Source organism: Poecilia reticulata, chromosome 20 (assembly GCF_904066995.2).
Source record: "Poecilia reticulata chromosome 20, P_reticulata-male-v2, whole genome shotgun sequence".
Lineage (NCBI taxonomy): Eukaryota > Metazoa > Chordata > Actinopteri > Cyprinodontiformes > Poeciliidae > Poecilia > Poecilia reticulata.
In genome coordinates this window covers 25,870,222-25,883,376 of record NC_088849.1, presented here as the reverse complement: position 1 = coordinate 25,883,376, position 13,155 = coordinate 25,870,222, and the positions used below count along the sequence as shown (strand labels likewise).

Here is a 13,155-nt window from a genome sequence, read left to right as displayed (position 1 = left end):
GATGGAATGGAAATACTCACAATGACCCGAAGACCAGAAACAACAAATCACAAAACAGACGCAACAAAAGCAAACGGAGAGAAACAGTTAAGAGAAGAAAGCAGGACACAATCTGGCTGTAAAAACAAGATGGAAAACAACCACAGGGAGACACAAAGTGGACGCAATGCGACAAAACAATCACAAAATGACAAAAAGAAAAAGGCCTGGTGAAAAAAACAAGCACAGCTGGCCAGAAAAAAAAAACAGAGACAAGATAATCTCAAAAAGAAGCAGAAACAAAAGCAACAACACAAAGAGAAAAGAAGAAAGGATGAAATGAAATCTATTTCACAAACTGACACCATCAGCGGTTTGACTGAAAAACATTCGTCTGAGTTTAACAGTCTGAGGCGGGTCGACCCGTTTCCCTCACAGGGATCCACCAAAGACATAAAACTAGTTTCTGACGCCTGAAACATGTTAACGTTTAAAACCTGAGAGCAAAATCAGTCAAAAGCAAAGTGCTAAAGCTAAAGCTAGCTGTTAGTCCTGCTAAAATATTTTTTATGTTCTTCCTACGCATTAAAAATGTACAAATGTTCCTCTAAGTGCCTAAAAATATAATCAAATCTATAGAAAACAATAACTAGATTAGGTTTTGAAACATTAACAAGATAATTTATCTGAATCTGAAAATGTTTAATAGCTAACTAGCCTAGCTCAATACACTAGCCATGTAGCTAGCAGGCTAAGCTAGTTATGAATCATACAGTTGATTTTCTGAAACTTTTCTAAATATGTTAGCATTCTGGTGAATATTTCATGCATTTTAGATGCTTACTCTTCTAATTACATTAAAATTACAGTTTTTTAAGAGGCACAACCTTTTAACATGTCCTTCTTTTCATGACTCGGGTTTGTAAAAAGTGTAAAAACGTGACTGCAGGTCGAGTGAGTCAGAGAAATAACCTCCATCTGCAGCACCAGGTGTAACGTGAAGTGACTGAACAGTTTCATGCTTAGAAAATCAGTTAACTGAGCTGATTTTATAAACAAAGCACAAATAATGAGGCTTTCACACCTTATAAGAAATGTTTTTCATGTTTTGTTACATTAAAAACACTCATTTCACTGGATTTTATGTTTTAGACCAAGAGAAAGTAGAACAAAATTGTAAAGTAGGCATTTTTAAAAAAAAGTATCATGAATAAAATCTGAAAAATAGTGGAACAACATAAATTTTAACCCTAAAATTACCCTAACATAAATTTTAGCTACGCATTCACTTGTGGTTTGAAACATGTACTTTAGGCGATGCATGCAGAAAAATGCGTTTGGGTTTGATGACACCAACACACCCGGAACACACAACCCCCACAGTGACACACGGTGGTGGCAGCGTCATGCTGAGGGGATCATTTTCTTCAGAAACAGACCCAGAGCAAACAGTGGAAGCCAGGTGTAGCCGCCTGCAGAATGCTAAAATTAGCACCAAATTAAATGAGTAACGTTCTCTCCAGATGTTTCAGGTTCCAAAGTTGCATTTTCTTTATAATATATGAATATTCTGTAAATTTTCTGTAAATAATTCGGACTTGCGTTCCACAGAAATACCTGCACAGTACAACCAGGTTTCCATCGGTCTATATTCAGGCGTCTGAATGGTTTTCGGTGAAAAATTAACATTTTATTGCCTCCAGTGATCGGAGACGCTTTTTGATCAGTGAGCGGTTTCAGTGAAACTGCACATGCGCAGAACGGACGGCGGTTGGGCTTTTTTCCTTAGCATTCATGGACCAAAACAGTAACAGTGACGGATAGCTTTATGCTAAGTGTGCTACTTTTCACCTGTTCGGCTTAAAACAACTTCTGACACAAAATATCTATGCTACATGAGCATGTTTGATTCACTGGAGACGGGTTTGTGTTTGAGATGTTAGCCTAACGGGCTAACGCGGATATGCGTTTCGACTACAGACCTAAACCACAGCGCCATCTAGCGCCCTGGAAGGACAACTACAGCAGATTCAATGTGACTACAGACCTAAACCACAGCGCCATCTAGCGCCCTGGAAGGACAACTACAGCAGATTTAATGTGACTACAGACCTAAACCACAGCGCCATCTAGCGCCCTGGAAGGACAACTACAGCAGATTCAATGTGACTACAGACCTAAACCACAGCGCCATCTAGCGCCCTGGAAGGACAACTACAGCAGATTCAATGTGACTACAGACCTAAACCACAGCGCCATCTAGCGCCCTGGAAGGACAACTACAGCAGATTTAATGTGACTACAGACCTAAACCACAGCGCCATCTAGCGCCCTGGAAGGACAACTACAGCAGATTTAATGTGACTACAGACCTAAACCACAGCGCCATCTAGCGCCCTGGAAGGACAACTACAGCAGATTTAATGTGACTACAGACCTAAACCACAGCGCCATCTAGCGCCCTGGAAGGACAACTACAGCAGATTTAATGTGACTAAAGAGGGAACTTTAACCCGACAGTTTCCAGACAGTGGTGTTAACTGTTTTCTTGTATTTTCTGATGGTTTGTCACATTAAACGCTCATAAATTCCGCGGACTGAGCAGCAAACTGTGCTGTGTCCTCAGGATGTTGCTTTAAAAGGATTCAGCGGGTGATATAACAGAAAGTCTCCTGTGTGACACCCAGACAGCTATTTATACCGCGATCAGAGGCTCTGATGAGCCGGACCTCGAACCCTCCAGCCGGGCTGGGAGAGGAGATGCAGGAACAGGAAGTGACCTGATTTCTGCTCTGAATGGAGACAGAGCTGGTTCTGGTTCTGCAGAACCCTCTTCCTCAGTGTTTCCTCTCATCTTCCTGCCTTCATCACCTCCTCCTCCTCCTCCTCCTGCAGGTGTGTGTGCTGCATAGACACACACCGACACGCAGTCCCGCCCCGGCGCTCATGTCCAGACCTGACGGCGGCTCTGCAGGTACCGCCGCGTTGCGTAAGCAGCTGGGAGCAGAAACAGGCGGGGGACGCGCGGAAAATAACCCTGAGCTCCATGTGACGCTTCATCCCGCCATCATGGCTGACCTGTGAAATAATCACTGGTTTTTCTTCTTCTTTTTAACGCGTGCACGCGCACGCGCACACATTCCGGCACTGCACTTCCTATCAGCCGCTGTGAAGCAAAGCTGCTGTCGCCACAACATCACGAAATGGCGGAACTCGCTCCTGTTGCGGTTATCATCGCTGCTATTCCGCCGCGTGCGTGAGTGCGCGCGTGCGTGTGAGCATCTGTACGAGAGAGGAGGAGAGGAAGTGCGCGTGCGTGCATTTGATGTCTTTGTGCAAAGTGTCAGTGAGGAGCTTAACATCTGCCCCACATAGTGCAGACAAGAGCGGCTTTCAGCGCGCGCACGCATGCACGCACGCATGCGCGCGCGCGCGCGGCAGCGGCAGCTCTGGGCCTCATTACATCACGTCCCAATTGTTCAGCAGAAAACACCAAAACAGATCCCACACCGATACATCTGATCACCGGCCTGATTTCCTCAATCAGCGTCCTCACGCGCGCGCGCTCACACACACACACACACACACACACACACAAGTGTGTGCGCGTGCACGCTGAAAGCGCATTAGGAGACACATCCAGTGTGAGGTTGGAGAGCTGGAGGAGGAGGAGGGGGAGAGGAGAGGGGGGGACAGGTGTTGCACATGCACGCGCTCACACAGGAAAAGGACATGCACGCGCACACGCACAGAGCGAGACATTTACCCGTAGTGCAGACAGGTCTATCTCATCCAGACTCCGCGCCGGGGAGTCGCTCGCCATGGTTCCGTCGGTAGAAGCGCGACTCAAGATGGAAGCTTCCTCAACGACCATCGACCGGGAGGTGATGAAGGCTCGCTGCTCTTCTCCTCTTCACCAGGCCGAACCCCCCACCCACCCCTGACAGGAGCCCCGAAAATATCCCGCTGAAGGCGACGCAGACCGGAGGAATGATCGCTCCGGGAGGCGCGCAGCCCGCAGAGCCGAGAGGAAGAGGAGGAGGAGGAGGAAGAGGAGGCGATGTGCGCGCAGCTCCAGGTGCTACATGCTGCTCGGAGCGCCACAGCCCGTCCTACATGCCTTCATCCAGAACCGGGACCGCGGAGGACAGATGCGTACAGGAGCAGCGGCCGAGGCGCACTGAGGCGGCGCGGCGCGGCGCGGCGGAGGCGGCGCGCAGGCCGGGAGTGGCCAGAGAGGAGGCTGCGCTTCACGGGGAGCCGCCCACCGCGACGCGCCGCACACACCTCCACGGAGCGCGGCGGGACCGGGCCGAACCTTCATTCAGAGCAGAAACAGGCTGGGGAGGGGGGCCGGGCCTTTCCACCTGATTCATGTCTGAATCACAGGAACATTAGAAACAGTAGAAATTACATTTTGCTTTATTACAAATAATAATCTCTAATTTATTCATTCACTCAATTAACTCATTACTATTAATTTGTATTATTATAAATATTAACATTACAACAATAATCCCATAAATGTTTTTATTTATAATAGTAGTGACTTTATTGTCATTTTCATTTACCTTAGTTAACATTATTATTATTATTATTATTATTATTATTATTATATTAACAATACTAATAATCTTGAAAACAAAAGATTTTTTCCAGCCGGGGGCGCCGCCCCGAACCCGCCCTGAGGTCGCTGCCTTAAGGCCAAATACCTGCAGGGAGAGGAGGCGTTGCCATGGCGACCTGTTGAGGTTTATTGTCTTCATCCACAAATAAACAATTGATTCATTTTGATCTTCTGCGAAGTTCAGACAAAGAGACGATTCTGCAGAGATGCTCATGGAGGCAACGTGTTGCTGGAGCAACGTGTTGCAGCAACGTGTTGCAGCAATGTGTTGCAGCAACGTGTTGGAGCAACGTGTTGCTGGAGCAACGTGTTGCAGCAACGTGTTGCAGCAACGTGTTGGAGCAACATGTTGCAGCAACGTGTTGGAGCAACGTGTTGCTGGAGCAACGTGTTGCTCCAACATGTTGCTGGAGCAACGTGTTGCTGGAGCAACGTGTTGCAGCAACGTGTTGGAGCAAAGTGTTGCAGCAACGTGTTGCTGCAACATGTTGCTGGAGCAACGTGTTGGAGCAACGTGTTGCAGCAACGTGTTGGAGCAACGTGTTGCTGGAGCAACGTGTTGCAGCAACGTGTTGCTGGAGCAACGTGTTGCAGCAACGTGTTGGAGCAAAGTGTTGCAGCAACGTGTTGCTCCAACATGTTGCTGGAGCAACGTGTTGGAGCAACGTGTTGCAGCAACGTGTTGGAGCAACGTGTTGCTGGAGCAACGTGTTGCAGCAACGTGTTGCAGCAACGTGTTGCTGCAACGTGTTGGAGCAACGTGTTGCAGCAACGTGTTGCAGCAACGTGTTGCTGGAGCAACGTGCTGGAGCAACGTGTTGCAGCAACGTGTTGGAGCAACGTGTTGGAGCAACGTGTTGCAGCAACGTGTTGCTGGAGCAACGTGTTGCAGCAATGTGTTGCTGCAACGTGTTGGAGCAACGTGTTGCTGGAGCAACGTGTTGCTGGAGCAACGTGTTGCAGCAACGCTGCGGCTCTGTACTGGTTTTCTGGACTTTTGTTTGGTTTTCCTCGTTGAGGCCCTGAATGTTTGAATGAATTCCTCTGATTCTGATTCAGATGCAGCTGGAAGGAGCTCCGCTCCTGCTTTTTAACTTTTGGACAGATTTGCAACCATGGCAACACAGTTGTATTTTTTATGATGTGGAGGAGCCGATTAGCATCTCAAAAGCTAAACCAATACCTGAAATTTGAAAAGGAGGAAAGAAGAAGCAAGTTTTTCATCGTTTCCACAACTCCACCTGACCAGAGATTTAAACTGGAGCAGCAAAAGCTAATGAGGTGGATTAGCTGAACTAGCTAACAGTTGATAATAGCGGTCTTCGGTCAGAGGTCTTTCCAGATATCTTGGAAACCTGACTGCTAGTGGAGATCCTTCCTGCCCACAAAAACATCTCATATGTCGTTTGGAGCTGAACTGAGCTCAAAACAATAAAACTGGTTTTATTGTTGCGGTCAGAAAGTAACGTCATAATAAAATATTATTATGTAACCGTAAATGTAACCGTTTATTACTGAAGGTCTGAGTTAGTTGATTTACTTTAGCAGGTTTTACAGCTCAGTCACAGTGAAGAAGATTTCAGGATGTCGGAGAATCTTGTTCAGAGTTTGATAGATTTTAGAAACTTGTGTTTCTCTGGAGTCACAAGCTGCATCTCCATTAACCAGCCAGTCACATGATCAACAACCGGACGTTACTACTGGTGGAAATGACAAAGGAGGAGAGGAGAGGAAGTACAGAAGGATGATTGTTTTTGTGTTATTCTAGTGAATCTTCTGTTAAATCACCAAAACGCCGCATAAGAAGCCATGAAACTGTTGCATCTGTTGCGCCATGTTTTTTAATGACTGAACAAGTTTATTCACATAAATTTATTTATTCTTAATATTACACTACAATTTCGAAATGGTGCTTTTTGACATCAGCAGAAAATAGAGGAAGATTTGTGGTTATTGACAAGAAGCCATTGTTTCCAACATGCTGCCAAGCCAAAGGGACAGAGTGGATTAAAATCAGTTTTTAATCATAAATATGTCAGTTTTGACTCTAACAACCAAACACCAGGAAAACTCAGACTTCCTGGAAGGGATTCGCTTCAGATCGTCCTCAGATTCAGGCAGAGCCGTCAAGTTCAGGCAGGTAGAAGCAGCTAACAAACAAAACAAGAGGACAGTTTGTGTTTCACCTGGTTGGTGGAGACGCGACACCTGAACGCACCGCCGTGATGCCTTCACTTCCATCTGCTGCTGGAGTTCAGCCCTCAGGTCACAGATCCGATCATCTCCTCTGGTTAACCTGCTGTCATCACTGTTTATGTTCTTTTGGCTCCACCTAGAGGCAGAGATGAGAACTGCAGGATGGAGTCAAACTCAGTGAATGGAGGATCGAACGGAAATAACCCATAAAAACTGGCTTATGGTTTATAAACTGTTTATAAGTCGGAAAATGGTTGTAAGAGACAATACTGTGATGCAAACAAAAATTATGTAACCGCAGAAAAAACATTTAGCAACTTCAGGAAAAAATAATGAATCAGGAAACAATAACGCAAAAAAAGTTACAGCCACAGAAAAACATGAGCCAACTTAAGAGAAAATGCTGCATTTTCAGAAAGAAATGCTGAAACTACAAGAAATAAAAGCAAAAGCGGAAAAAGCCTCGTTTTATTTGCTTAAACAAGTTTAAAACTTTACAAACTCGTTCCATAAAATAAAGTCATCCAGGCCACCAGGGGGAGTCAAACCCCAGATCATTTGGGACCAGACAGAATTTCACACATTTATATATTTGTAGACTTTGTCTTTTACATTATAGAACAGATTTACGAAGCCATTGCTGACCTCTGACTCCCCCTAGTGGTCAGGCATTTCCTCCGGCTGCAGCATTTTCTGTTGCATGTTTTTCTGTTTGCACATTTCTGTTACCTGAACCAGTCAAAGGTTTACCAACCTGCACGGTTTAGATCATTTTTTTTAACTCCAGAATTTAATCAATCAACTGAAAAACTGAATTTTGCTCCTTAAACGTTGAGAATTGAGACTAGAAAAGAAAAAAAATGAGAGAAATGTTCATTTTAATGCCATCAACCCTTCATTTATTGAGTCCAAAGTTTCACCAGAGCAACATGACGGGACATCGAAGAGCAAGAAAACAACAGTCTGTGCAAAAAGTGCATTTCATAGAGAAACAGGCAGGAGAGAGAAAAACCAGGCGGTCAGATTCAGAGCCACAAACACAAAACCTGCTCAGTTTGTGCAAAGCTGCATAACGTCAAGATTTGACAGGAAAAAACCACCAACTGGAGGTAGAAACACAGAGGTAGCGTCAGGAAACCTCTCAGGGTCATGCTGAGGTCAGCTGGAGGTCATGGCAGCAGGCTGGGGTCAAGCTGGCGGCTCCATGCAGATAAACGCCACAGAACATTTACGTTACAGTTTAACCTGGAAAAACCGCAGCTGCTTACAAACAATGGCCACTAGAGGGCAGCAAAAACAAACATTTAAATCCAAGCAAATAAATCTAATTTATTTATTTAGAGCTTAAGAGAAAATATTCCTTATGTGGACGGAGCTTCATGTGTACAATCGTTTTATTTCATGTATTTATGCTGATGCATTTAATAAATTTACTGTTTTACTATTAGAGTTGCAGCAAAATTTCGCTCAATATTTACATTTAAATGTTCAGTTGAATGATAATAAAGTGTTTATATCTATGCCTAATAACTATATTTAAAAATAAAAAGTAGGAAGAAACTAAGATTAAATCAAAATTAAAGTTTAAAGGAAAACGTTTGTCTTAGTTTAAATAAATCAAAACCAAAATGTTAGATTTTTATAGGGTTTTTTTTCTTTCAGAAATTTCTTAGTATTTTGTCATTTTATTTCAAATTTTGAGATTTAGGTCATTTTAACCCAATTACAGATTTATTGTTTCAAATATTAGTTTTCCACATTCAAACCTGTGGTGGAAATGATGCAGTAGAAAGTTGTACAATTTGTTCAAATTAAAAAAAAAATTAAAAAAAAACATACATTGACACCCAAATACCTCCAAAAATAATACAAAATAAATAAATAAAATCTTAACAGAATCACATTAATGCCAATATTTTAGATTTTTTTGTAATTTTATGTCGTCCTGCTGCCCTCTAGTGGCCAAAAAGTGACGGTACAAACCAAGATAACCATCAATTTCACTTCCGGACATGGAAACAGAACCGGACTCTTCATGCAGCACAACAACAGTTTGTTAGTCTGAGAGGCAAAATGTTGGTTTATTTTGAGCAGAAAAGCCATAAAGTGATTTAATCTGAGATAAAGTGTATAAAACGATTTCTGCCCAGAAGAAACAGAGAAACCATGAAGCGGATCGAGTCTGACGCTCGGCTTTTTGGCACTTTTACGATCAAATTTCTGCCGTTTTTATCCGTTAGTGTTGAGCTGCGTTTCCCAGCCTGGATGTTGCATAGTGTTTGCAGGAGCAGAGCTGCACAGTCAGTATCCTACCAGGAAGTGGGTTTTCAGGCACTGTGGGGCGAAACGCTGCGTCTGCTGGTTGAGTTTCAACCTAATCAGATCCAATGATCAGAGGAAACCGATAGAAGTCGTGGAGACATGAAACCTGCGACAGGCTGAGAGTTTTTGGCTGTTTGGAGCGAACCGGGCCGGTTTGTTTATCGGGGTTTCATTTTCCAGCAGCAGCAGGTTTTGTAGACAACGCTGTAGTGTGGGCGGCTCCGCCCCGGGTCCAGGCTCGCAGGTCGATTCTGTCTTTGGCACAGCAGCTGCTTCCGTCAGGCGGGTCGCCCCGCCGTCATCGGACTCAACCAGAACCACAGAACTTTGTCCTGAGCAGGAGGAATGGCTCCCGGTCCAACATGGCGGTCAGGTCCAGACCTCCATGGGAACCATGGCCTCCTTGCAGCCGATGGGCGGCAGCAGGTTCTGTTCGCTCATGAACTGGAGCGGGAACTGGACCAGGAAGCCGCGGATCTTCTTCAGCTCCTCCTGGGCGCGGGCCGGGTCGTCTCGGGCCAGGCCCGGTTTGGCCAGGAAGCCCTCCAGCTCCGAGATGTTCCGCACGTCGCTGGACGGCAGGCAGCGGAAAACCTGCAGTAGGCGGAGAGAGAGGTCAGAGGGCGAAGGGTGGGGAGGGGTCTGTTACCAAGGAAACACCGATACTGGTCTGTAACCAAGGAAACACCGTTACCAAGGAAACATTGTTACCAAGGAAACATCGTTACCAAGGAAACACCGTTATCAGGGAAACACCGTTACTGGTCCGTAACCAAGGAAACATCGTTACCAAGGAAACACCGTTATCAGGGAAACACCGTTACTGGTCCGTAACCAAGGAAACATCGTTACCAAGGAAACACCGTTATCAGGGAAACACCGTTACCAAGGAAACACAGATACTGGTCTGTTACCAAGGAAACACCGTAACCAAGGAAACACTGTTACCAAGGAAACACAGATACCAGTCCGTAACCAAGGAAACATTGTTACCAAGGAAGCATTGATACTGATCTGTTACCAAGGAAACATCGATACCAGTCCTTTACCAAGGAAACACCATTAGCAGGGAAACACCGTTACCAAGGAAACACATATACTGCTGTTACCAAGGAAACACCGTAACCAAGGAAACACCGTTACCAAGGAAACACAGATACCAGTCCGTAACCAAGGAAACACCGTTACCAAGGAAGCACCGATACTGGTCCGTAACCAAGGTAACACCGATACCGGTCCGTAGCCAAGGAAACATCGTTACCAAGGAAACACTGATATCGATACTTTTTATCATTTAGCAACAAACCTCTGACTTTTAGGAATTTCATGTTTTTTCAATTTGGTTATTTTGTTAAAACTTTTAGTTCTAAGTGTCGAAAATAAACAACTTTAATAACAAAAATGCTAAAAATACGGAAGACCGTTAGTGCCACTGGAAAAAATAGATGCTGACATTTGAGCTCAGAAGATTAAAGTCAGAACTCTGAGGGGAAAAAAGGAAGAAAAAAGTTTAATTTCTGAGAAAATAAATGTGGATAAAAAATTTCAGAGAATAAAAATTCTGAGCTTCTTTCATATTAAATGTTTTCTAACTCGTAATCTGACTCATTTTGGGTTTTCAGCAAACATCAACATCATTTAAAGCTAAAAAAAATTCAGGATCCTCCAGTTAAAACCCCAAAACCTGAAACTGGTCATGAGACTGGGCGTGGTTGCCATAGCGACAGCCCCACCTTCTGGTAGATGGAGGCGTTGCGGGCGCAGGTAGCCATCCAGGTTTCCTTGTAGAAAAGTTCGCTGATGGGATCGGAAACGTCAATGGATGGATCGGTGTTGGCGCCGAGGATCATCCTGAGGAGACAGGAAGTTCAGCGTCATCAGACAGGAAGTTCAGACATGGAGGAGCGTCATCAGACAGGAAGTTCAGACATGGAGGAGCGTCATCAGACAGGAAGTTCAGACATGGAGGAGTGTCATCAGACAAGAAGTTCAGACATGGAGGAGTGTCATCGGACAGGAAGTTCAGACATGGAGGAGCATCATCAGACAGGAAGTTCAGACATGGAGGAGCATCATCAGACAGGAAGTTCAGACATGGAGGAGCGTCATCAGACAGGAAGTTCAGACATGGAGGAGCATCATCAGACAGGAAGTTCAGACATGGAGGAGTGTCATCAGACAGGAAGTTCAGACATGGAGGAGCGTCATCGGACAGGAAGTTCAGACTTGGAGGAGCGTCATCGGACAGGAAGTTCAGACATGGAGGAGTGTCATCGGACAGGAAGTTCAGACATGGAGGAGCATCATCAGACAGGAAGTTCAGACATGGAGGAGTGTCATCAGACAGGAAGTTCAGACATGGAGGAGCATCATCAGACAGGAAGTTCAGACATGGAGGAGCATCCTCAGACAGGAAGTTCAGACATGGAGGAGCGTCATCAGACATGGAGGAGCGTCATCAGACATGGAGGAGCGTCATCGGACAGGAAGTTCAGACTTGGAGGAGCGTCATCGGACAGGAAGTTCAGACATGGAGGAGCGTCATCGGACAGGAAGTCACCGTGAGATTATAGACATGATATCAGCAGAATAAAGTCAAAAAATGACAAAGATAGTTTTAAATAGCTAATCTGAGCAGCTCAGTTTGTGTTTGTTTCTTCAGTCTTTTCCTGGATTATCTCAAAGTTCTGCTATTGAAAGTTTAAGGAAGCTAATCTCACCTGGTCGGACTCTAATCCTCTGAACTTGGAAAATAGAGAACAGGATCACAGAGTGAATATTTATTCTCTGAATATTTGGCGCATAGTGAAGTTGTGGAAGTTGAGACAGAATGAAAAACTGGTTTTCAGTTTTTCCCCAGAAATGTTCGTACCTGAAGCACTCGAGGCGCAGCTGCAGGGCGAACTTCCCGGCGCGGTACGGCTGCCCGTCCATGACGGCGTCCACCGTCTCCGAGTCCTCCACGATGACGGCCACCTCGCTGTCCCGCTTCCCCAGCATGCTGCGGTCGTTGATGTTGGCGGAACCTGCAGACAAACCGGATCCGGTTGAGTTTGGCGCCTCCTGTGAGGCGGCGGCGGCGCCCGCCGGCCGAGGCCTCACCGATGATGACGGTGTTGTCGTCGGCGATCAGCATCTTGCTGTGGACGTAGATGAGCTCGGTGACCAGCGTCCCCTCCAGGTCGGCGTGCGTCCGCAGGCCGGTGAACGAGATGTAGTTCATCCACTGATCCCCCACTGCAGACAGACGGACGGACAGACCCGAGTCAAACTGGACCCGCCACCAGGTCAGACGGAACCGGAGCAGAACGTTTGTTTGTGCCGCAATTATTCTAAAGATATTAATAAAAGTTTCCAGAGGTCATGAAAGGTCAACCAAACTTTCTGTCAATCATCTCAGCTACATTTGTGCAGCTAAGACTTTTGTTTGTGCTGCTTTTTCTTTGAGGGTCTTAATAAAAGGTTAAAGGTCAACAGCCCCCACCCCCCCATCACTCATTGGTGTCAAATTTAAAAACGTTTGTGCAGCAAATTTTTTTTGTTTGTGCTGCTTTTCCTCTGTGCAGGAAATATTTATATTTGTGCCGCCATCATTTTATAAACATTAATAAAACGTTTCCAGGTCAGAGGTCGTCTCATTAATAAAAGTTTCCAGGTCAGAGGTCAGCTCATTAATAAAACAGTTTCCAGGTCAGAGGTCATCTCATTAATAAAACGTTTCCAGGTCAGAGGTCATCTCATTAATAAAACGTTTCCAGGTCAGAGGTCGTCTCATTAATAAAACGTTTCCAGGTCAGAGGTCGTCTCATTAATAAAACGTTTCCAGGTCAGAGGTCGTCTCATTAATAAAACAGTTTCCAGGTCAGAGGTCATCTCATTAATAAAACGTTTCCAGGTCAGAGGTCGTCTCATTAATAAAACGTTTCCAGGTCAGAGGTCGTCTCATTAATAAAACGTTTCCAGGTCAGAGGTCGTCTCATTAATAAAACGTTTCCAGGTCAGAGGTCATCTCATTAATAAAACGTTTCCAG

The 13,155-nt window shown here is 45.1% G+C and overlaps 2 protein-coding genes across 15 annotated transcripts in view; both read right to left on the bottom strand.

Annotated features, from left to right (window-relative positions):
• The window catches only part of tnikb (TRAF2 and NCK interacting kinase b), a 65,192-nt gene extending 60,900 nt beyond the window's left edge, over window positions 1–4,292 (bottom strand). For 4 of the 12 annotated variants that reach the window (XM_081601759.1, XM_081601760.1, XM_081601761.1 and 1 more), the window contains exon 1: window positions 3,746–4,278. In XM_081601759.1, coding sequence (XP_081457885.1) covers window positions 3,746–3,853 — 108 coding nt within the window. In that variant the 5' untranslated portion in view covers window positions 3,854–4,278. Of the gene's footprint in view, window positions 1–3,745 lie in introns of all 12 variants that reach the window. The other 8 variants (XM_081601765.1, XM_081601766.1, XM_081601769.1 and 5 more) reach the window with 6 other exon arrangements.
• A 3,382-nt stretch (window positions 4,293–7,674) lies between these two features.
• The window catches only part of pld1b (phospholipase D1b), a 46,773-nt gene continuing 41,292 nt past the window's right edge, over window positions 7,675–13,155 (bottom strand). For all 3 annotated transcript variants that reach the window (XM_081601840.1, XM_081601842.1, XM_081601841.1), the window contains 4 exons: window positions 12,227–12,361; window positions 11,997–12,150; window positions 10,858–10,975; window positions 7,675–9,718 (listed from right to left, as the gene is read on the bottom strand). In XM_081601840.1, coding sequence (XP_081457966.1) covers window positions 9,494–9,718; window positions 10,858–10,975; window positions 11,997–12,150; window positions 12,227–12,361 — 632 coding nt within the window. In that variant the 3' untranslated portion in view covers window positions 7,675–9,493. The remainder of the gene's footprint in view (window positions 9,719–10,857; window positions 10,976–11,996; window positions 12,151–12,226; window positions 12,362–13,155) is intronic.